Genomic DNA, 23,450 nt, shown 5'->3' with positions numbered 1-23,450 from the left:
GTTTAATAATTAGTTATGAACTGTGTGAATAAGAAAATTTTAAATAGGTAGGTACATTCAAGATTTTTGCTCAACATAGCGCGACGTGACATATTTAGTGATATACATACATAGTTACATGTTAAGGTTTATAATTTTGGACTTCAAATATTCTTAACCCTCTTAACTAAAATGAAATGTAATTTTAGTAAAATATATAGAAGAGGAAAGGATATTGAAATGTTTATAGCTCTAAAATCCTCGCGTAAAGGGAATCAACAATTTCTTTAAAAAAATCTACTTATATCAATCAGATAATAGAGTCGGAAAGTGGTAAACCACTTTCTTGGCTGACTGTACATACTTACCAGTATCTTTTGAGGTGTAAGTTGAGGTACTGACTGACTGCCAGAGATACAAATTTGTACTGTACCTGCAGTCGTGAAGGGATACACGCGTTGAACACAGTCAGATGGCATTTTATTTTAGCTAATAGTAGAAGAGCCGGCCGCAAATTTTCTAACCGACTTGATACCACGATGAAATACACAATGGGAAACCATAAAAGTGATGCTAAGTCCGAATTCGATAGTCTGCCACGGCGGAACTTGCCGAAAGTACGAAAAAGAAGGCCACTTCCGGTGCGAAAAAAGGGGGCTGATTTAACCCATCTGATACCGAAATAATAGTTATGGCAGCAGTTAGAAATTTACATGTAGACACATAAAAGCGAAGTCTGCCAGTATTTTTTTTGCCGGAAGTGCTTGGCAGACGCTCTCAAAGGTGGCCAGCGGGACCCCTAATTTAACCCATCTGATACCACCATGAAACCAATTCCAGTCGGTAGGTATGAACCCTCATGTCAGGAATATATAAGTCTGCCAAGGCTTTTCCTGCCGAAACACCTTGGCAGACGAGATTATGTAAGCAAGGTCGGCATCGGTTACCCTACACTAACCCATCTGATACCACCATGAAACCAATTCCAGTCGGTAGGTACGAACCCCCATTTTAGGAATATATAAGTCTGCCAAGGTTTTTCCTGCCGAAACACCTTGGCAGACGAGATTATAAGCAAGATGACCATCGGTTACCGTACACTAACCCATCTGATACCGCCATGAAACCAATTCCAGTCGGTAGGTATGAACCCTCATTTCAGGAATATATAAGTCTGCCAAGGCTTTTCCTGCCGTAACACCATGGCAGACGAGATTATGTAAGCAAGGTCGGCATCGGTTACCCTACACTAACCCATCTGATACCACCATGAAACCAATTCCAGTTGGTAGATATGAACCCCCATTTTAGAAATATATAAGTCTGCCAAGGTTTTTCCTGCCGAAACACCTTGGCAGACGAGATTATAAGCAAGATGACCATCGGTTACCGTACAGTAACCCATCTGATACCACCATGAAACCAATTCTAGTCGGTAGGTATGAACCCTCATTTCAGGAATTTATAAGTCTGCCAAGGCCTTTCCTGCCGAAACACCTTGACAGACGAGATTATGTAAGCAGCATCCACATACGAGGGATCCGTATTTTGGGATTATACAGATTACGGACATTATTAATAGCTGTAGGCTTATTTATTACTTTATGCTTATACATATTTGTATATTATTATGTTATTAATAAAATATATTTATAATTTATTAAACCTAAACTTAATACATTGGGAATTCATTACCTGCTTACGGCAGTAGTAGGGATAAGTGGGTCAGTTCTGGCTCACTGAGCCAGGCCAACAGTCCCTCCCCCTTTTTTCCCTTGTTGAGGCCCTGCAACCTTGCCTTGAACCCAAACTAATGTCATTGTAGCTCGAATCTAACCTAATCTATTTTTATTGCTTTTAGAATATTTCAATTATCTACTTTTGCAAAGTTAAAGGTTGAAATCTCTATTTCGCAAAATGGAATTTTAATGTGACTTTAATGTATGTGCAGTCTACTTAGTAATTGGGTTTAAAGATATAAAAACACACATTTATTTCCTATCCTAAGTATCCTATCCTAAGTTTATTCAAATAATATTCTGAACATATATAGTAATTAGACTGGTCATATTTTTCATAAAATCTATTTCGACTGGCAAAGCATATAACTTTTTGGCAACCGGGTTTTTTAACCTAATTAGATCCCGCTGAATCCGAATTTGCCGGTTGCTCGATCGAAATCTTGACCGGAAGTGAGATATTTGACATTAAAGGTCCCTTTTTTTCGTTTTTCGTAAATAACTCTTAAACGGTGGCACATAGCAAAAAATGTTCTATAACATAAGTATTCTGCATAAAATTGCCTACAAGAAAGATTCAGTACAATTTTTCGCTAGGATCAATATTCAAAGAGATTTTAACGCGGGAAATTTAATTATAATCACTTCTAAGGTCCCGTTTTTTAGGTTTTCGTAAATAACTCATAAACGGTGGCCAATATCAAAAAATGTTGTTAGACGTTAATAATCTACACAAAATTTTGAACAAAAAAGATTCAGTATACTTTTCGCAGGGATCAATATTTAAAAAGATAATAAAGAGGGAAAGTTAATTATAATAAATTCTAAGGTTCCTTGTTTTTATTTTTTCGTTAATAATTTGAAAAGTATGACTCATAGCAAAATAAAAACTTATACATAAATAATAAACGTAAAATTTCCTACAAGAAACATGCAGAACACTTTTCGCTAGGATCAATATTTAAAAAGACAAAGCAGCGGGTAAGTTAATTATAATCAATTTTAAAGTCCCTTTTTAGTTTTTTGTAAATAACTCGTAAACGGTGTCCCATAGCGAAATAGGTTTTTAAGAATAAATTTCCTACATAAAATTTCCTCCAAAAAACATCTAGAACACTTTTCTCTAGGATCAATATTTCAAGCGATATTAAAGGAAGAAAGTTAATTACAATCAGTTCACAGGTCACTTTTTTTAGTTTTTCGTAAATAACTCGTAAACGGTGGCCCGTTGCAAAACAATATTCTACATAAAATTGTCCACAAAAAAGGTTCTGTACACTTTTTCGCTACGATCAATATTTAAAGAGATATTAAAGGGGGTAAGTTAATTATAATCAATTTCCAGGTCCCTATTTTTAGGATTTCGCAAATGACTCGTAAAATAAGCCTCATAGCAAAATAAGTTCTTAATGTTCTTGTAAATAAATAATCGATATAAAATTTTCTACGAAAGACATATGGAACGCTTTTCTCTTTTTAGGGTTCCGTACCTCAAAATGAATAAAAACCGGCCAAGCGCGAGTCGGACTCGCCTTGCAAGGGTTCCGAACATTACCCAATTTTTAACAGTGTATTTTATATGTTAAACGCGAGTGAATTGCCTTTAAAAAACCTGTAGGGATCGGTTCAAAAACTAAGTAATGTCCGACTCGCGCTTGACTACATAATTCTAATAGGTTTTTCTGTCATCTATAGATTCTATTCTGTATATCTTTTCAAAATTTTAGACCCAGTAGTATCGGAGATAAAGCCCCCTTCCCCAAAATAAAACATTAAAATACAAAAAAATACCCCCCCCCCTTTATCTCCGAAACTACTGGGTCTAAATTTTGAAAATAAAATAAAATAAAATAGTTCTTTACCTATATAGACGTAAACCTAAAAATAGGGACCTGGAAATTGATTATAATTAACTTACCCCCTTTAATACCTCTTTAAATATTGATCGTAGCGAAAAAGTGTACAGAACCTTTTTTGTGGACAATTTTATGTTTAATATTTATGTAGAATATTGTTTTGCAACGGGCCACCGTTTACGAGTTATTTACGAAAAACTAAAAAAAAGTGACCTGTGAACTGATTGTAATTAACTTTCTTCCTTTAATATCGCTTGAAATATTGATCCTAGAGAAAAGTGTTCTAGATGTTTTTTGGAGGAAATTTTATGTAGATAATTTATTCTTAAAAACCTATTTCGCTATGGGACACCGTTTACGAGTTATTTACAAGAAACTAAAAAGGGACTTTAAAATTGATTATAATTAACTTACCCGCTGCTTTGTCTTTTTGAATATTGATCCTAGCGAAAAGTGTACTGCATGTTTCTTGTAGGAAATTTTACGTTTATTATTTATGTATAAGATTTTTTTTTCTATGAGTCATACTTTTTAAATTATTTACGAAAAAATAAAAACAAGGAACCTTATAATTTAGTATAATTAACTTTCCCTCTTTATTATCTTTTTAAATATTGATCCCTGCAAAAAGTGTACTGAATCTTTTTTGTTCAAAATTTTGTGTAGATTATTATCGTCTAACAACATTTTTTGATATTGGCCACCGTTTATGAGTTATTTACGAAAACCTAAAAAACTGGACCTTAGAAGTGATTATAATTAAATTTCCCGCGTTAAAATCTCTTTTAATATTGATCCTAGCGAAAAATTGTACTGAATCTTTCTTGTAGGCAATTTTATGCATATTACTTATGTAATAGAACATTTTTTTGCTATACACCACCGTTTAAGAGTTATTTACGAAAAACGAAAAAAACGGACCTTTAATGTCAAATATCTCACTTCCGGTCAAGATTTCGATCGAGCAACCGGATCGGATTCAGCGGGGTCTAATTAGGTTAAAAAACCCGGTTTCCAAAAAGTAATATGATTTGCCAGTCGCATCAAGAAGGAGAGCGATTTTGAATTTTTTTGTCTAGTCTAAATATCATTACTTATTCTGTGTACAGTGGAGAAAACGAATGAAATTATGCAATTTGATTTTGCTATTTTTAAATAAAGAGTAACTAAACAGTATTTTCCACAGTTGTTGGTAATGATACCATCTCTTACAATTTCTCTTCATGAACATTTTATGATACCTAACCTTCCAGTTTTCGCCCGAATTGATCAAAAAATTCACCAACTCCATTTACACCAACCAAATAGAAAACGGGTCCGTGTCCGAATTCGTGATCTCGAGTCCGGGTCCGCGTCCGGGTCCAGGTTCAGGTAGAAGTCGAATTCAAAATCTTGCTTGTTTTGCCAGTGGGGTAACTTGCTTAACAATCAATTAGAAAAAGACAAGTCGTCGAGGAGTTCCGTTCTGATCACCATCAGCAATACCACTTCATCAAATGCCACTGTTCTTAATGTAAATCCTTGTTTGCCTGATGAAAATACAAGAGTCACTATACAATGCCATTAAGATTTGTAGAGTTACCTCGATTCCTTATGGATCCCATCATCAGAACTTGAGCTTCACGAAAATATGACTTAAAAATCTAACGTGCTTAACAAACATAACGAAGACACATCCCCAAACATGAGCTATGCGTCGTTGAAGAGTTCCATTCTGATCATCATCAGCAGTTTCACTTCATCAAATGTCACAATTCTGAATGTAAATGCTTGGTTTGTTTAAAATACACCAGTATCACTATATGTTAGGGTGGTTCAAAAAACATTTTTTTTTCCTAAGGGGCACCCCCTTATTTTGTTAGACTTATTATGTTGATAAATTGAGATTATAGTTGAGATAAATTAAGAAACTTGGTGTAAAAGTTTCTTAATTTATCTCAACTTTACTTCGTTTTTTTTAGCATTAGAAATTAGGTAAACAATCTTGATGTGTCGTCTGCTTTCATAAGTAATAGTTTTTGAATTTTGAAAAGCGTTTTTCAATTAAAAGACATGCTAAGATCGCTTACCTTCTTGCAAGTTCTTTCTAATGCTAAAAGAACGGACTATACAATGGGTAGGACATCAATTTTAAATGAGTTTGTATGAGTACCTCATTTTCTAAAATGAGGTGTTACAATGTCTTACTTCAAATGAGGTGAGGTACTAGCATATTTTCAGCGTCGACTATTCTATTAATCCAACGGGCCAATGGTGACAAAAATATTTAATAAATATACATATTAATGTATTCATCACTTCCTTTGTAAATTAATAAATAATAATAATTAAGGGTATTGGTTTAATGAAAAAGACATTTTAAGTTTCAGTTCTAAGTATGGGGTCCCCCCCAAAATTTATTGTTTTTTTTTCTATTTTTGTGTTTAAATCTTAATGCGGTTCACAGAATACATCTACTTACCAAGTTTCAACAGTTCTTATAGTTTCGGAAAAAAGTGGCTGTGACATACGGACGGACAGACAGACAGACATGACAAATCTATAAGGGTTCCGTTTTTTGCCATTTGGCTACGGAACCCTAAAAAGGAGATATTAATTCGGTTTTTTAATGTTTGATATCTCCGTCATTTTGGGATCGATATTGAAAAATATTTTTTTAGTTGAGTTGTAACTTGTAAGTATATACATACAGATTGGTTCCGTCTTTGTCAAAACCCAGTTCTGATGGTGAGATTTATGAGGAATCGAGGGCACTCTTCAAATCTTGTAAGGGTGGTTCACGTTTGTATGGGAAAAATTCAAACTCTAGCTAGAAGAAGCGGCACCCCCTCATTTTGTTACACTTATTATGTTGACAAAATACGCCAAGCATCTTGCAATCTTAACTACAAGGGGGTGCTCAAACACTTTGAAATTTTTCAAATTGTATGAAATCAAAAAAATAAATAAGTTACTATTTTTTTGATTTTTATGTAAGTAGTAGTTTTCACATTATTTGAAAGTGTGATTTAAAAGATATTATTTTGAAAGAAAATGTTTTTCTACTTCAAAACTTATACATCACATGTGCAAATAGTGTGAAACCAGATATTTTAAATAAAATTCTGAATCATAATTACTCTTTTTGTTGGGTTTCAAACAACATACAAAATTTCAACGTGGTTAAGCACCACCTTGTATACTATACAAGGTGGTGCTTAACCACGTTGAAATTAGTGTTGAGTCGCTCACTCGCGAGGCACCTCATTTGTACCACTCATTTTGTTAATTTGTCGCAGTACTTCATACCGCAAAAATGTCTTACTTCACTCCTCTATTCATTTTACTCATTTACTCGCGCGCATCACAAACACCTCTTGCCACACAAATCATTCACACACTTCAAATTTCAAAAAAACTCTTATCCTTTCAAATTCACTCGCGAACCTCAAAAACTCAACGCTCCTCACAACTTGCAAAAGAGTCCCTGGATGGCACGAGGCGCTAGGTGCTCGCCTGCTCGCCGACATACAAAATTCAAAATGTCTCAAATGAAGAAACGAGTAATGGCCCACACTGTCAACTGCCGAACTACAAACCTTATTGCAACGACAAAAGGTCCACCGAGAAATGCGTTGAGTTTGTACCATTCACTGCCTCGCTGTGACGTCAACACCTCAAAAATCCTTTCAAAATGAAACAATGAATTAGAAATACCCAAAGAGGGAGTAAGACAGACACGCGCCGTACTTCAATATCGCCTCGCGTCACCACCGAAAATACGTTAAAAATTAAACACGAAAGACAACAAGCGTAAGCGCTGCAAGCTTTCATACATCTTAAGCCTTTTTGATCCTAACTTACTTGTCAAAATGGCGCGAGAAATCAGTCACCAAAAGGAAGTTCGTCGTGTTGCTTCTCTGTTGCACTTGTAAATTTGTACGTAAGTGTGACAGGGAGGCAACATGACGAACATGGATCGCGGTACGCACTCTGTATACCAGACAGGCATTTACGAAGCTTGCTTATAAACAGTAATCCTTTAGTGACTAAAATATTATTGAAATATAATACTGTAGCGTACACAATATATGATCATTTCAATAAGTTTCAAGTTTATTAAATAAAAAGTAAGTATAATTTGCATAGGTAAAATAAACATGTAGATGTAAATTATAACGATTTGAATTTGCAATACTTTTTATTAACATTATTTGTAAACGACTTCGGACTGACAAATTATGATTGTGACATATTTTTATTTATTTTGTTCGTTCGTACGTCGCTGTAGCTAATTTTAGTTCTCTAATACCTGCATGAAAAAATTAAATGTAAATGTAGCCGGCGGCGGCCGGAGCGAATGGTGCTTTGTTTAATATCATATTGATGATATTACTGTTAAATTATCTGAAGTGGTAAGTTAGTCACTTCTATATAATAATGACTTGTGAAAATATTGAATTTGTTCTCCTTAGTTTGTTAAAAATGTGGTAGTTTTATGGTTATGAAATATATCACTACATATTATGAAACAAAGTCCCCCGCCGCGTCTGTCTGTATGTGTGTTTGTTTGTATGTTCGCGATAAACTCAAAAACGATTGGACGGATTTTCATGCGGTTTTCACCTATCAATAGAGTGATTCTTCAGGAAGGTTTAGGTGTATGTATAATTTGTTAACCCGTGCGAAGCCGGAGCGGGTCGCTCTCGCTAGTGATTATTATACTTAAAACTATATCAAGTAGCAAGGAGGAGGACAAAACAATCTAACAATCTAAAGAGCTAAATTAGAAAAAGTTTCATAAAAGCAGCAAATTAAGTTACTATGTGGGATCTTTCTCCTATAAGTTCTATTCTTACCTTCTACCTCCAGAATTGCACTCCTTAATTATTATTATTTATTAATTTACAAAGGAAGTGATGAATACATTAATATGTATATTTATTAAATATTTTTGTCACCATTGGCCCGTTGGATTAATAGAATAGTCGACGCTGAAAATATGCTAGTACCTCACCTCATTTGAAGTAAGACATTGTAACACCTCATTTTAGAAAATGAGGTACTCATACAAACTCATTTAAAATTGATGTCCTACCCATTGTATAGTCCGTTCTTTTAGCATTAGAAAGAACTTGCAAGAAGGTAAGCGATCTTAGCATGTCTTTTAATTGAAAAACGCTTTTCAAAATTCAAAAACTATTACTTATGAAAGCAGACGACACATCAAGATTGTTTACCTAATTTCTAATGCTAAAAAAAACGAAGTAAAGTTGAGATAAATTAAGAAACTTTTACACCAAGTTTCTTAATTTATCTCAACTATAATCTCAATTTATCAACATAATAAGTCTAACAAAATAAGGGGGTGCCCCTTAGGAAAAAAAAATGTTTTTTGAACCACCCTAACATATAGTGATACTGGTGTATTTTAAACAAACCAAGCATTTACATTCAGAATTGTGACATTTGATGAAGTGAAACTGCTGATGATGATCAGAATGGAACTCTTCAACGACGCATAGCTCATGTTTGGGGATGTGTCTTCGTTATGTTTGTTAAGCACGTTAGATTTTTAAGTCATATTTTCGTGAAGCTCAAGTTCTGATGATGGGATCCATAAGGAATCGAGGTAACTCTACAAATCTTAATGGCATTGTATAGTGACTCTTGTATTTTCATCAGGCAAACAAGGATTTACATTAAGAACAGTGGCATTTGATGAAGTGGTATTGCTGATGGTGATCAGAACGGAACTCCTCGACGACTTGTCTTTTTCTAATTGATTGTTAAGCAAGTTACCCCACTGGCAAAACAAGCAAGATTTTGAATTCGACTTCTACCTGAACCTGGACCCGGACGCGGACCCGGACTCGAGATCACGAATTCGGACACGGACCCGTTTTCTATTTGGTTGGTGTAAATGGAGTTGGTGAATTTTTTGATCAATTCGGGCGAAAACTGGAAGGTTAGGTATCATAAAATGTTCATGAAGAGAAATTGTAAGAGATGGTATCATTACCAACAACTGTGGAAAATACTGTTTAGTTACTCTTTATTTAAAAATAGCAAAATCAAATTGCATAATTTCATTCGTTTTCTCCACTGTACACAGAATAAGTAATGATATTTAGACTAGACAAAAAAATTCAAAATCGCTCTCCTTCTTGATGCGACTGGCAAATCATATTACTTTTTGGAAACCGGGTTTTTTAACCTAATTAGACCCCGCTGAATCCGATCCGGTTGCTCGATCGAAATCTTGACCGGAAGTGAGATATTTGACATTAAAGGTCCGTTTTTTTCGTTTTTCGTAAATAACTCTTAAACGGTGGTGTATAGCAAAAAAAGTTCTATTACATAAGTAATATGCATAAAATTGCCTACAAGAAAGATTCAGTACAATTTTTCGCTAGGATCAATATTAAAAGAGATTTTAACGCGGGAAATTTAATTATAATCACTTCTAAGGTCCAGTTTTTTAGGTTTTCGTAAATAACTCATAAACGGTGGCCAATATCAAAAAATGTTGTTAGACGATAATAATCTACACAAAATTTTGAACAAAAAAGATTCAGTACACTTTTTGCAGGGATCAATATTTAAAAAGATAATAAAGAGGGAAAGTTAATTATACTAAATTCTAAGGTTCCTTGTTTTTATTTTTTCGTAAATAATTTAAAAAGTATGACTCATAGAAAAAAAAATCTTATACATAAATAATAAACGTAAAATTTCCTACAAGAAACATGTAGTACACTTTTCGCTAGGATCAATATTCAAAAAGACAAAGCAGCGGGTAAGTTAATTATAATCAATTTTAAAGTCCCTTTTTAGTTTCTTGTAAATAACTCGTAAACGGTGTCCCATAGCGAAATAGGTTTTTAAGAATAAATTATCTACATAAAATTTCCTCCAAAAAACATCTAGAACACTTTTCTCTAGGATCAATATTTCAAGCGATATTAAAGGAAGAAAGTTAATTACAATCAGTTCACAGGTCACTTTTTTTTAGTTTTTCGTAAATAACTCGTAAACGGTGGCCCGTTGCAAAACAATATTCTACATAAATATTAAACATAAAATTGTCCACAAAAAAGGTTCTGTACACTTTTTCGCTACGATCAATATTTAAAGAGGTATTAAAGGGGGTAAGTTAATTATAATCAATTTCCAGGTCCCTATTTTTAGGTTTACGTCTATATAGGTAAAGAACTATTTTATTTTATTTTATTTTCAAAATTTAGACCCAGTAGTTTCGGAGATAAAGGGGGGGGGGGGGTATTTTTTTGTATTTTAATGTTTTATTTTGGGGAAAGGGGCTTTATCTCCGATACTACTGGGTCTAAAATTTTGAAAAGATATACAGAATAGAATCTATAGATGACAGAAAAACCTATTAGAATTATGTAGTCAAGCGCGAGTCGGACATTACTTAGTTTTTGAACCGATCCCTACAGGTTTTTTAAAGGCAATTCACTCGCGTTTAACATATAAAATACACTGTTAAAAATTGGGTAATGTACGGAACCCTTGCAAGGCGAGTCCGACTCGCGCTTGGCCGGTTTTTATTCATTTTGAGGTACGGAACCCTAAAAAGAGAAAAGCGTTCCATATGTCTTTCGTAGAAAATTTTATATCGATTATTTATTTACAAGAACATTAAGAACTTATTTTGCTATGAGGCTTATTTTACGAGTCATTTGCGAAATCCTAAAAATAGGGACCTGGAAATTGATTATAATTAACTTACCCCCTTTAATATCTCTTTAAATATTGATCGTAGCGAAAAAGTGTACAGAACCTTTTTTGTGGACAATTTTATGTAGAATATTGTTTTGCAACGGGCCACCGTTTACGAGTTATTTACGAAAAACTAAAAAAAGTGACCTGTGAACTGATTGTAATTAACTTTCTTCCTTTAATATCGCTTGAAATATTGATCCTAGAGAAAAGTGTTCTAGATGTTTTTTGGAGGAAATTTTATGTAGATAATTTATTCTTAAAAACCTATTTCGCTATGGGACACCGTTTACGAGTTATTTACAAAAAACTAAAAAGGGACTTTAAAATTGATTATAATTAACTTACCCGCTGCTTTGTCTTTTTAAATATTGATCCTAGCGAAAAGTGTTCTGCATGTTTCTTGTAGGAAATTTTACGTTTATTATTTATGTATAAGTTTTTATTTTGCTATGAGTCATACTTTTCAAATTATTAACGAAAAAATAAAAACAAGGAACCTTAGAATTTATTATAATTAACTTTCCCTCTTTATTATCTTTTTAAATATTGATCCCTGCGAAAAGTATACTGAATCTTTTTTGTTCAAAATTTTGTGTAGATTATTAACGTCTAACAACATTTTTTGATATTGGCCACCGTTTATGAGTTATTTACGAAAACCTAAAAAACGGGACCTTAGAAGTGATTATAATTAAATTTCCCGCGTTAAAATCTCTTTGAATATTGATCCTAGCGAAAAATTGTACTGAATCTTTCTTGTAGGCAATTTTATGCAGAATACTTATGTTATAGAACATTTTTTGCTATGTGCCACCGTTTAAGAGTTATTTACGAAAAACGAAAAAAAGGGACCTTTAATGTCAAATATCTCACTTCCGGTCAAGATTTCGATCGAGCAACCGGCAAATTCGGATTCAGCGGGATCTAATTAGGTTAAAAAACCCGGTTGCCAAAAAGTTATATGCTTTGCCAGTCGAAATAGATTTTATGAAAAATATGACCAGTCTAATTACTATATATGTTCAGAATATTATTTGAATAAACTTAGGATAGGATACTTAGGATAGGAAATAAATGTGTGTTTTTATATCTTTAAACCCAATTACTAAGTAGACTGCACATACATTAAAGTCACATTAAAATTCCATTTTGCGAAATAGAGATTTCAACCTTTAACTTTGCAAAAGTAGATAATTGAAATATTCTAAAAGCAATAAAAATAGATTAGGTTAGATTCGAGCTACAATGACATTAGTTTGGGTTCAAGGCAAGGTTGCAGGGCCTCAACAAGGGAAAAAAGGGGGAGGGACTGTTGGCCTGGCTCAGTGAGCCAGAACTGACCCACTTATCCCTACTACTGCCGTAAGCAGGTAATGAATTCCCAATGTATTAAGTTTAGGTTTAATAAATTATAAATATATTTTATTAATAACATAATAATATACAAATATGTATAAGCATAAAGTAATAAATAAGCCTACAGCTATTAATAATGTCCGTAATCTGTATAATCCCAAAATACGGATCCCTCGTATGTGGATGCTGCTTACATAATCTCGTCTGTCAAGGTGTTTCGGCAGGAAAGGCCTTGGCAGACTTATAAATTCCTGAAATGAGGGTTCATACCTACCGACTAGAATTGGTTTCATGGTGGTATCAGATGGGTTACTGTACGGTAACCGATGGTCAACTTGCTTATAATCTCGTCTGCCAAGGTGTTTCGGCAGGAAAAACCTTGGCAGACTTATATATTTCTAAAATGGGGGTTCATATCTACCAACTGGAATTGGTTTCATGGTGGTATCAGATGGGTTAGTGTAGGGTAACCGATGCCGACCTTGCTTACATAATCTCGTCTGCCATGGTGTTACGGCAGGAAAAGCCTTGGCAGACTTATATATTCCTGAAATGAGGGTTCATACCTACCGACTGGAATTGGTTTCATGGCGGTATCAGATGGGTTAGTGTACGGTAACCGATGGTCATCTTGTTTATAATCTCGTCTGCCAAGGTGTTTCGGCAGGAAAAACCTTGGCAGACTTATATATTCCTAAAATGGGGGTTCGTACCTACCGACTGGAATTGGTTTCATGGTGGTATCAGATGGGTTAGTGTAGGGTAACCGATGCCGACCTTGCTTACATAATCTCGTCTGCCAAGGTGTTTCGGCAGGAAAAGCCTTGGCAGACTTATATATTCCTGACATGAGGGTTCATACCTACCGACTGGAATTGGTTTCATGGTGGTATCAGATGGGTTAAATTAGGGGTCCCGCTGGCCACCTTTGAGAGCGTCTGCCAAGCACTTCCGGCAAAAAAAATACTGGCAGACTTCGCTTTTATGTGTCTACATGTAAATTTCTAACTGCTGCCATAACTATTATTTCGGTATCAGATGGGTTAAATCAGCCCCCTTTTTTCGCACCGGAAGTGGCCTTCTTTTTCGTACTTTCGGCAAGTTCCGCCGTGGCAGACTATCGAATTCGGACTTAGCATCACTTTTATGGTTTCCCATTGTGTATTTCATCGTGGTATCAAGTCGGTTAGAAAATTTGCGGCCGGCTCTTCTACTATAACGAGGATTTCGCCCTATCGTGATGCGTATTAATAAAGATTCAAGCACCTCCTCATCCAACTTCTGCTGTAGCCGGTCCAAGTTGCTCTGGTTATTCGAGTCTTTATCCTCGTAACACTCTCTCATCAACTTGATTTGCTCTTGTAGCTCTGTGACCCTGATAACATACAATTTTCGAAGATCAAAGTAGTTTATCCCTAGACATTGTTTATAAGGTGATACTGTCATTGACAATGCAATTAACATTTGGTCCCATGAATTAAAATTGTGTTTCCTAACAGCTACAGGCATTTATGATTCATTATACTCTTGGAAAATTACGTAAAACGTTGAGCACTCTAAGAAAGCTTTGGATTTTTTTTGTAAGAATACTTAAAATCAAGAATTTCAGAGAACTTATCCATGGTTTTATTTTAGCTTTAGTTGCACGTATCATTACAGAATATTGTGACACGATGTCGCAATATGTAGGAGTTTATTTTATTATTATAGTAAGGTAACCTAGAAATCGCCCGATCTGGAGGATTACCTATTCTCAGTGTGTTAACTGTTTAAGAATCAGAATTTGTTTTTGATATACCATAACAAATCCAGATCAAATTCATAAAAAGTTATTACGAGGAGTATAAGCTTCGTGTTGGCGTACGAACCTTAGTTCTAGTGCCTTCCGTTGTAGGGTCAACATCTCGATAGTTTCTTCTCCACTTTTAGTCTCTTCCATCAATTTCTTGGAACGCACGCCATAACTTGTCTGACGAGAACGATGCTGAAAAAAGTAATGTAGGTACCTACCTATATACGGCGCGATTCGGGGACATTAACTAATAGATACGATATAGTAAAGATATGTGACGATGACGTCCCAAGGGTAGGTAAAGGTACCTTATGGCGGTTGGCGCTTACGCTATTATTAACGTCGCTCCAATATTATTGTGGCGCTATGCGACGTAAGCACCAGCTGCCATAAGGTACCTTTTTCCGTGGAACGTCACATAACTTTACTACCTATTTCATATTTAGTTAAATTCATTTCCCGAATTGCGGCGCCAGCCGCCATAAGGTACCTTTGCTGTGGAACGTCACATATCTTTACTATTTCATATCTAATTCATTTCCCGAATCGAGCCAATAATATCTCTCCGCTTTTCTAAAATCAAGTAGGTACGCCATAGTAAATGTAGCTACTTATTGCGAACTTGATCTTAGAAATCGGACAGGCTATAGGGACCTATCTCTAAAGGGTTCGTGGCTTCGCGCCGCGATTCGCGCACGAGTGTGGAGCGGGCTTTTTATAATTTTGTCTGGAATTGTTAAAGCGTATCCAAACTAGTCAATTTTTCTCCAATCTGATTCAATTGCCCGATCGAATCAGGACGTGCGGACCCTCTGGGGCATTTTTTCAATTTAGAGGGCTCTAATATCACCATAAATCTAAAATTTTTGATTAAATTGGAGATTGACGCCAATTTCATTTCTGATCAAATCAACCGATCCCGTCTGGTTACCGGTTTAATGTCAAAGGTAACTAAAGAATGTTTACGAGTAACTCGAATTCCTTGTTCTTGCGCATTGCATCCTGCATCTGCTTCTGCGTGGTCTTGAGCTCGCGCTCCAGCACCGTGATGCGCCCGCGCGCCGTGCGCAGCAATCCCTCCGCCGTGGCCACCATGTGCTTGAGGGACTCGCGGGCGGCGCGCTCCTTGTTCAGTTTATCTTTTAGATCCTGCAAGTTCTGTTACCATGTACATTGTACACATTGTGCCACTAGGCTATAGACCGGCCGCTTAACCTTAACTGAGTACCGCCCGAACTGGGCGCTGTACGCCTGCCGCCCGCACCTTCCCCGCCACCCTTAGTGACTACGGGGGCTAAGGGCTTAGTCGTCCCGCCCCGTCGCCCCCGTACCGCGCAGGCGAGGACTCACAATCAGTTAAGCGGTCGGTCTATAATAGGGACTGCAATCGATAACTTATTAGGCTCACTTGCACTATCCCACTAACCCGGGGTTAAGTGGTTAATAACGGTTTAACCAGTATCAGCTAGTGTCAAATTGTGATGGTAACCATGGTAACTCCAGGTTTAACCGGTTAACTCCGGGTTAGTGGGATCGTGCAAGTGGTCCTTAGTGGTATTAGTGTTGGTAGGAACTCGAGTCCTTTGAGTCTGAATTTAAGGGGCTACCCGAGGTTTTCATCAATTTTTGACAAGTTTTGAATCGTATCTTCTTTTTTTGCACTACAGATAGAATTTTAAGACAAACGGTTATCGGTTCTTCAATCTTTTATCTCCGGTTTTGTCCACCGGATTTTGAATAAAATGAATACTTATTTATTATGAATTTTTTAAATATTGTCTAAAAAAAACACTTATTTCGTATCTAGTTTGCAGTGAAGAATCTTACATGTACGAAGTCTACATATTTGGGTTCGTCTTTGAAGTCTCGAAAATCGTGTCCAAGGTTTTTAAACTAATTAACACAAAAGTTATGACCAGTTTTTTAGCCTAAAATTGTTCAACTTTGATGCCAAATATCTCGAAGACAATGAACTTTAAAGTAATTATAGGATATTATATTGCTTAACCCTTATCTTGGCATCGTAACACCCGTGATACGTGGAACTTAAAAAAATCTAGCAGGTTCACTTTATTACCTAACACAATAATTCTGTCATCAATATGTCGAGCTATCCTCCTTACTTATAGAAAAAAATAATTGACACGAGTGTCATTGTAAATTAATTAGTAATAATCAACATGGCGCCGCGGAAACAATAGATTTCGGTTCGTACTGGAAGTTTTGCATTTATTTCTTATGTTAGTATATATTTTTCCATAATCTACATTTTAATATCTTTACTGTCTCTTAGTGCATACATATTTACAATGCCTTCGAATTTAAAAACATTTAATACACAGAACCTTACATGAAACTGTTATGTATTATATTTGATACACTGCCAAGAACTCAGAAATGTACATATCTAAAGGATTGTATTACATTTAATACATTGCCAAGTTATCGTCAAAATATTTTTACATGATTTTTAATTTTTTTTATTTTTGTGGGGTTACAAAACATGCTTCAATGATTTAATATTAGTTGTCGTATTATTTAGTTATTAAACTTTGATTTTTTTAAGTACTAGATGTTATTTAACTATATATTCGTACGCTGTAGCATTATTGCTACGCCGTAGTCCGTAGCACGGAAAAATATGTGTATGGCAAAAAATGGCCCTAAAGTAAAAAAAAATGTATTTTTTTTTTTACTTTTAATTATTTGTTTACTTTTCATATTTTACTCAACTTTTTCTGACGACTTTTTTGAAACTTTACGGGATCTAATTTTCCGCCCATGTGATCAGGTATTCGTAGATATTATTAATTTTTACAGGTTTAATAGTCATCTGATGCTTTAGATTGCGTTTAATTAGCAGTAAATGCTAATTTCTATTGCATTACATGTTTTATTCTTATTAAAATCTTCATTTTTCTTCTAAAAAGTAGGTAACTATTGTGTCGAGTTATTGGCACTGTATCAAATATGATACATATGATTTTCCGAAACTGGAAAATCCTGGATTTTTTTTCTTATTTTTTAATAGTCTAGTATGCTCAATAGGTATCAAAAAACAAAAAAAAAAATTATATTTAAGATATTTTGAGCCTTGCCAAGATAAGGGTTAAAGCCGTTGCTGTTAATATGATAAGCTACAAAAAACATTAATAAACTAAGGGATTCAGATCGACGGTCATTGGCGTGGGGGGCCCCTTAAAGAACTCAGCTCGTTTTTAGGGTTCCGTACCCAAAGGGTAAAACGGGACCCTATTACTAAGACTTCGCTGTCCGTCCGTCCGTCTGTCACCAGGTGTATCTCACGAACCGTGATAGCTAGACAGTTGAAATTTTCACAGATTATGTATTTCTGTTGCCGCTATAACAACAAATACTAAAAACAGAATAAAATAAAGATTTAAATGGGGCTCCCATACAACAAACGTGATTTTTGACCAAAGTTAAGCAACGTCGGGAGTGGTCAGTACTTGGATGGGTGACCGTTTTTTTTTTGCTTTTATTTTGATTTTTTTTTTGCATTATGGTACGGAACCCTTCGTGCGCGAGTCCGACTCGCACTTGCCCGGTTTTTATTTACGAAACTTCTTAAAGAACTTCTGAGTCTATAAGTCCCGACTAGGTACATACATTTTCTACGAAATTTATTACCTAATGCAAACTATAGTCACATCACGGACAAAGGTTGCTATTATGGCGTATAAATTCACTTGTATTAAACATATAACGTAACCTGCGTGAGCCAGGTAGTTTATAATCAGGACTGTAAACTGTGGACTGCAGGAGCTTAGACATACTCAATTACTCATGCGCGAGTGTGATGGGCACCTTTGCGCCGGGGGTAGCGCGGGGAGGCCTCTTTGAGTAGTTTTTATATTCCTTATTTTATTTTAGATATATTTAGGGTTGTTAGTTTTAATTTAGTATTATTTATAGATGTATTTAGTTCATAAGTTATTTATTTGTTTTTCTACTGTCTTTTTCCTATGAAATAAATTATCTCCTTAAATAACAATTTAATTAATAATATAAGTAATATTACTCATAGAGGCCACGTGCGTCGGTGGACGGACACAGACCAGAGACACGCAGTGATAGTGACCAGGGAGAGTGACCAGCTCTGGCTCCTGTTAAGCATGTCGTTCCACTTAAAAAACGTGAGTGACCCATTTTAACATAAATATTTAACAGGTCTGTGTCGCACGTAGGATTTGTTATTAAAATTAAATAGACGTCCCTTCAGTTGTACTTGCCGTAAGAGTGTCTTACCGTGCTACTTGTGTCACTGGCTTTGGTTTTTTGTAAAATAGACAACTCTTTGTTTAATTGCCCTATTTTTGCTGTCAAATCGTCTCGATCTTTCCAAGCTGCTCTGTAAAATAACAAGGTAGATTGTCAAGGTCTCTCTTCTTATCTTTAATTATACTTTGAACATAACTTTGAAGATTGAGAAAAGGAATCAAGTCAGTAAATGAAATATAAATATTATGTACTTAAATGTAAATATGATGGGATTGCTTATAGGTACATACTTAGAGAATATAAATATAACCAACGGAGTGGTCATTAACAGGCGTTCCCCTCTGTCGAAAAAAGGCGGCCAATGGTCAACCACATGTCGAACACATGTATGGACTGATGACGTTTATCTGATATGGCTATGTTGACGTTACGCATGTTACATTTGATGTGCCCCTCCCCCGCAAAAAACGGCAGACTATTTTGTACCGAAAATTATAGACATGGCGTCTCCGTTGGTTATATCCTCTAAGGGTACATAAAAAGGTAGAAGATCGGTAAAGTAAATAGAACTTAACATACAAAATACGTAAAATAAAATGAACTTTTTTAAAGGCATACTTGGCAACGTTCATGATGCGCTTTACTTTCTCGTCCAAATTCTTCGAAGTATCGCTTATCAGTTTGTGAATTACTTCAGTCTCTGCGTCAAAATCATTCTTAATTTTCACGTCTGATATCTAAAAAAATTTAAACGAAGCAATTAAGTATTTAAGTAAATATTGGCGGCATTAGAGTCTGTTTCAGCTAACTCTAGTGTCTAGACCAACTGTGATGTCAAACTGTGAAAGTAGACTTCATATTTTCATATGAATTGATGTTTTTGGTTGCACGTGCACACTTTGCCACTGAAAAGTCTATGCCGAGTTAGATTCGTGCATTTTCAGGCTGAGGCAGGGGAGTGTTGCGCTGTGCCCTGTGCTAAAGAAGAGAGAGACAACCGGGGGTTCGAACTGCAAATGCCTACTTAACCAATAATTACAGTGCATGTCGACAGACTAGGAAGAGTCGATCGAGTCCTGTGAACTTCTGTTATATATTACCTACATTTTTGTAATACGCTTATATATGCAAACGTGATTTTGGCTTAGGGGCTGTCCATAAATTACGTCAACAATTTTTGAAGATTTCTTACGATAAATCATCCAAAAATCATGCTTCGGATGACCCCGTTTCCTCCTACGTCATGCTACCATCATCCGATGTCCAGACCCCCCCCCTAATTTGAAATGACGTAATTTATGAATAGCCCCTTAGACCAAATTAATTATGTTCCTTGGGCTTTGTAGTAGACCAAATGGTAGTAGTATTTTTGTTGCGTAATCGCAACCTACATAGTCACGGAGATCAATGATTTAAGTACTTACTGAACATTATACATTTAATCCAAGAGCACTTACGCGCTTACGGAAATATTCCAAAAGTTTTAAGCGTCGCGTCAAGATGTCGTTACCTAAATTGGCAACCTCCTGTGGGATTGTAAACAGTTCGAACCTTAATCCGTCAACCGCTGACAAACCTGACAAAAATCAGAAGTCATATCTCAGTAAAGTAAGTTCCAAGACAAATGGGTAAGTATACTAAGTATAGGTACCTATCTCAGTAATGTAATGTACATGTGTAGGCACACTGGTCCCACCGCGAGCTAGTAAGCTATGAGCTATCGGCTATAAACACGAACAAAAGATAAGCACTCCCGTGTATAAAACAGACACGGCGATATTTATAGCTCACCGCTGGGCGAGTAGTTAACTATAAATATCGCCGTGTCTCTTTTATTTACACGGGAGTGCTTATCTTTTGTTCGTGTTTATAGCCGATAGCTCATAGCTTACTAGCTCGCGGTGGGACCAGTGCCCTGTTTATCAAAAGCTTGTAACTTGTAATACAAGTGGAAGTCTCTTTCTAACAAAAACTGTCAGAAAGGGACTTCCACTTGTATTACAAGTTACAAGCTTTTGATAAACGGGCCCCTGTGCCTAATGTAATGTCATTGTGTACAATTAAATACGCGTAAAAAAAAAGTTAAGACTAAATATTTTTATACGAAGTAAAGTCCTTTAACAGTAAGTACATTACTATTACTATAGTTCGTTTTTTAGCATTAGAAAGAACTTGAAAGAAGGTAAGCGATCAACACATGTCTTTTAAAAGAAAAATGCTTCTTAAAAATCAATAACTATTACTTATGAAAGCAGAAGAATAAAAACCGGGCAAGTGCGAGTCGGACTCGCGCACGAAGGGTTCCGTACCATAATTCAAAAAAAAAATCAAAAAAAAGCAAAAAGAAAACGGTCACCCATCCAAGTACTGACCCCTCCCGACGTTGCTTAACTTTGGTCAAAAATCACGTTTGTTGTATGGGAGCCCCATTTAAATCTTTATTTTATTCTGTTTTTAGTATTTGTTGTTATAGCGGCAACAGAAATACATCATCTGTGAAAATTTCAACTGTCTAGCTATCACGGTTCGTGAGATACAGCCTGGTGACAGACGGACGGACGGACGGACGGACGGACGGACGGACAGCGAAGTCTTAGTAATAGTGTTGCGAACTCTTTAGATTTTTGACAAGACGTGGAAGAATTGGAGTTCTCTAAAGAGTTCGCAACAAATAGGGTCCCGTTTTACCCTTTGGGTACGGAACCCTAAAAATGATCGTATTAGATTCATAATTGTTACATATTTGCCGTAACTTATTTTTAAAATGTGTTTTTCAATTAAAAGACACATCAAGATTGTTTACCTAATTTCTAATGCTAAAAAAACGAACTATAGAGTCGGTAAGAGTCGGTAGGGCTGCACTCTGGCGGCAGAACATTGCAGTAATATCCCCTAATGGTTGGTGGCGTCGCCAGGCGTGCTTGAAATTGGCTTATCATGTCGCCGCGTGTTTAGATAATGGTTTTAAAAATGGATCTCACCTTTTTCCGGGACATTAAAAGGCACTGAATTCTCAGAAGCAGTCTTTAATGAATAAGCCGAAGAATTCTGTAAGAGTACAAGATAAATACTTGTAATATGCTAAAGAGGGAATGTGGTCAACCGGGATAAATACAACTATGGGGTTATTGCGTCTATTTCGTTATTCTTGAATACTACTAGTCAGAACGCCCTCTATGTTACGTTTTCATAATTTATCACTAGACGACGAGAGCTATTATAGTCGCAATAATCCCATGGTTGCATTTATCCTGGTTGACCATACCTAAACCTTGTTTTGATCATCTCGGTTAGAAAAATGACGGGTACGGCCGGTACCGGCCTGTCAGTTAGAACAAAATCGAACATCCGACAGGCCGATATCGTCCGACGGACTATTAATCAGTGGGTCCCTTAACAATAACTGTGAGAAATAGTTTGACTTACTCTTGAATGACTAGCAGATTTCATGGGTTTTATGCCCTCTGCCGATTTCGATCGATGCTTAGAAGAGTCCTACAAAGCACGATTTACAATTTAAGGGCTCCTCTACACGATGGGCCAGCGCCGGCCACTCCAAGAGACGCAGCCATGCGGTAGAATGAGATAGCAATATCACTTGCTCCCTCTAACGCATAAATGCGTCCCTTGGAGTGGCCAGCGTTGGCCCATCGTGTAGAGGAGCCATAAATAGTACATTATTGTCGAGGCTCGGAAGTAGCTACTTGCAGGCTGAGGATTCGTTTTAAACGGACGACCTTGGGAGTCCGTTTAATTGAATCCGAAGCCAGCAAGTAGCCTTCCAGCCGAGTCATATATAGTGCTTTTCTCAAAAATGGTGCAAGAAATATAAATATCATAGAAATATTTTACAAAAGCAACGTTCTTACGTATATATTTTCACATAAAAAAGCCCTTGCCGCCTTTTTATTTTTTTAATAAAAAAATAGAAGTGTATTTTTCTGCCGAAAATACGCCAACCTATTTGAGACAGCTATACTTGGTCAAGCAGATCTTGTCAGTAGAAAAAGGCGGCAAGTATGAAAAATGTAGGCGCGAAGCGATATCGTCTCGTAGAAAATTTGAATTTCGCGCCTTTTTCTACTGACAAGATTTGCTTGACCATCTATAAATACAAATAGTCGCGGTACTAATCATCTATTTGGCTGTTTAATGGGCCTGTGCCTTCATTTGATATGGCCATTTCAACTTTTAAAAAGTTTGGAACACGACAAATAATGGAATTTGTATGCAACATTGCAGTCCCACAATCGAGACTGCAATGTTTTTAACTTTCTAATTTTTGACTGACCATAAACTATGCGCTTCGCGACCTATTTTTTAGACGGCAAAGTCGACTTTGCCGTCCATTTTTGAGAATAGTACATTATTGTCGAGGCTCGGAAGTAGCTACTTGCAGGCTGAGGATTCGTTTTAAACGGACGACCTTGGGAGTCCGTTTAATTGAATCCGAAGCCAGCAAGTAGCCTTCCAGCCGAGTCATATATAGTGCTTTTCTCAAAAATGGTGCAAAGAAATATAAATATCATAGAAATATTTTACAAAAGCAACGTTGTTACCTATATATTTTCACAGAAGAAAGCCTTTTTATTTTTTAAATAAAAAAATAGAAGTGTATTTTTCTGCCGAAAATACGCCAACCTATACTTGGTCAAGCAGATCTTGTCAGTAGAAAAAGGCGGCAAATTTGAAAAATGTAGGCGCGGAGGGATATCGTCTCTTAGAAAATTTGAATTTCGCGCCTTTTTTTACTGACAAGAT

At 36.0% G+C, this 23,450-nt stretch overlaps 1 protein-coding gene across 1 annotated transcript; it reads right to left on the bottom strand.

The window, feature by feature from the left end:
- Window positions 1–2: 2 nt before the first annotated feature.
- On the bottom strand, window positions 3–20,286 carry LOC134666924 (protein hook-like). The gene is made up of 7 exons (XM_063524229.1): window positions 20,266–20,286; window positions 19,308–19,426; window positions 18,717–18,819; window positions 15,414–15,596; window positions 14,524–14,639; window positions 13,922–14,030; window positions 3–20 (listed from the first exon to the last, which is right to left on the bottom strand). Exons 1-7 carry the CDS (start codon window positions 20,284–20,286, stop codon window positions 3–5), a joined length of 669 nt encoding a protein of 222 aa, XP_063380299.1.
- Window positions 20,287–23,450: the final 3,164 nt, after the last annotated feature.

This window comes from Cydia fagiglandana, chromosome 8, assembly GCF_963556715.1.
Source record: "Cydia fagiglandana chromosome 8, ilCydFagi1.1, whole genome shotgun sequence".
NCBI classification, from domain to species: Eukaryota; Metazoa; Arthropoda; class Insecta; order Lepidoptera; family Tortricidae; genus Cydia; species Cydia fagiglandana.
This window is presented reverse-complemented; position numbering and strand designations above follow the sequence as displayed.

Excerpts from the sequence above, each read along its gene's own strand:
- LOC134666924 (XM_063524229.1), bottom strand. The coding sequence starts at position 20,286 with ATGACTTCTGATTTTTGTCAG. Across the intron at positions 18,820-19,307 it reads CGCATCATGAACGTTGCCAA|AGCAGCTTGGAAAGATCGAG; the intron begins GTATGCCTTTAA and ends GTTATTTTACAG. Across the intron at positions 15,597-18,716 it reads CCAGTGACACAAGTAGCACG|GATCTAAAAGATAAACTGAA; the intron begins GTAAGACACTCT and ends CAGAACTTGCAG.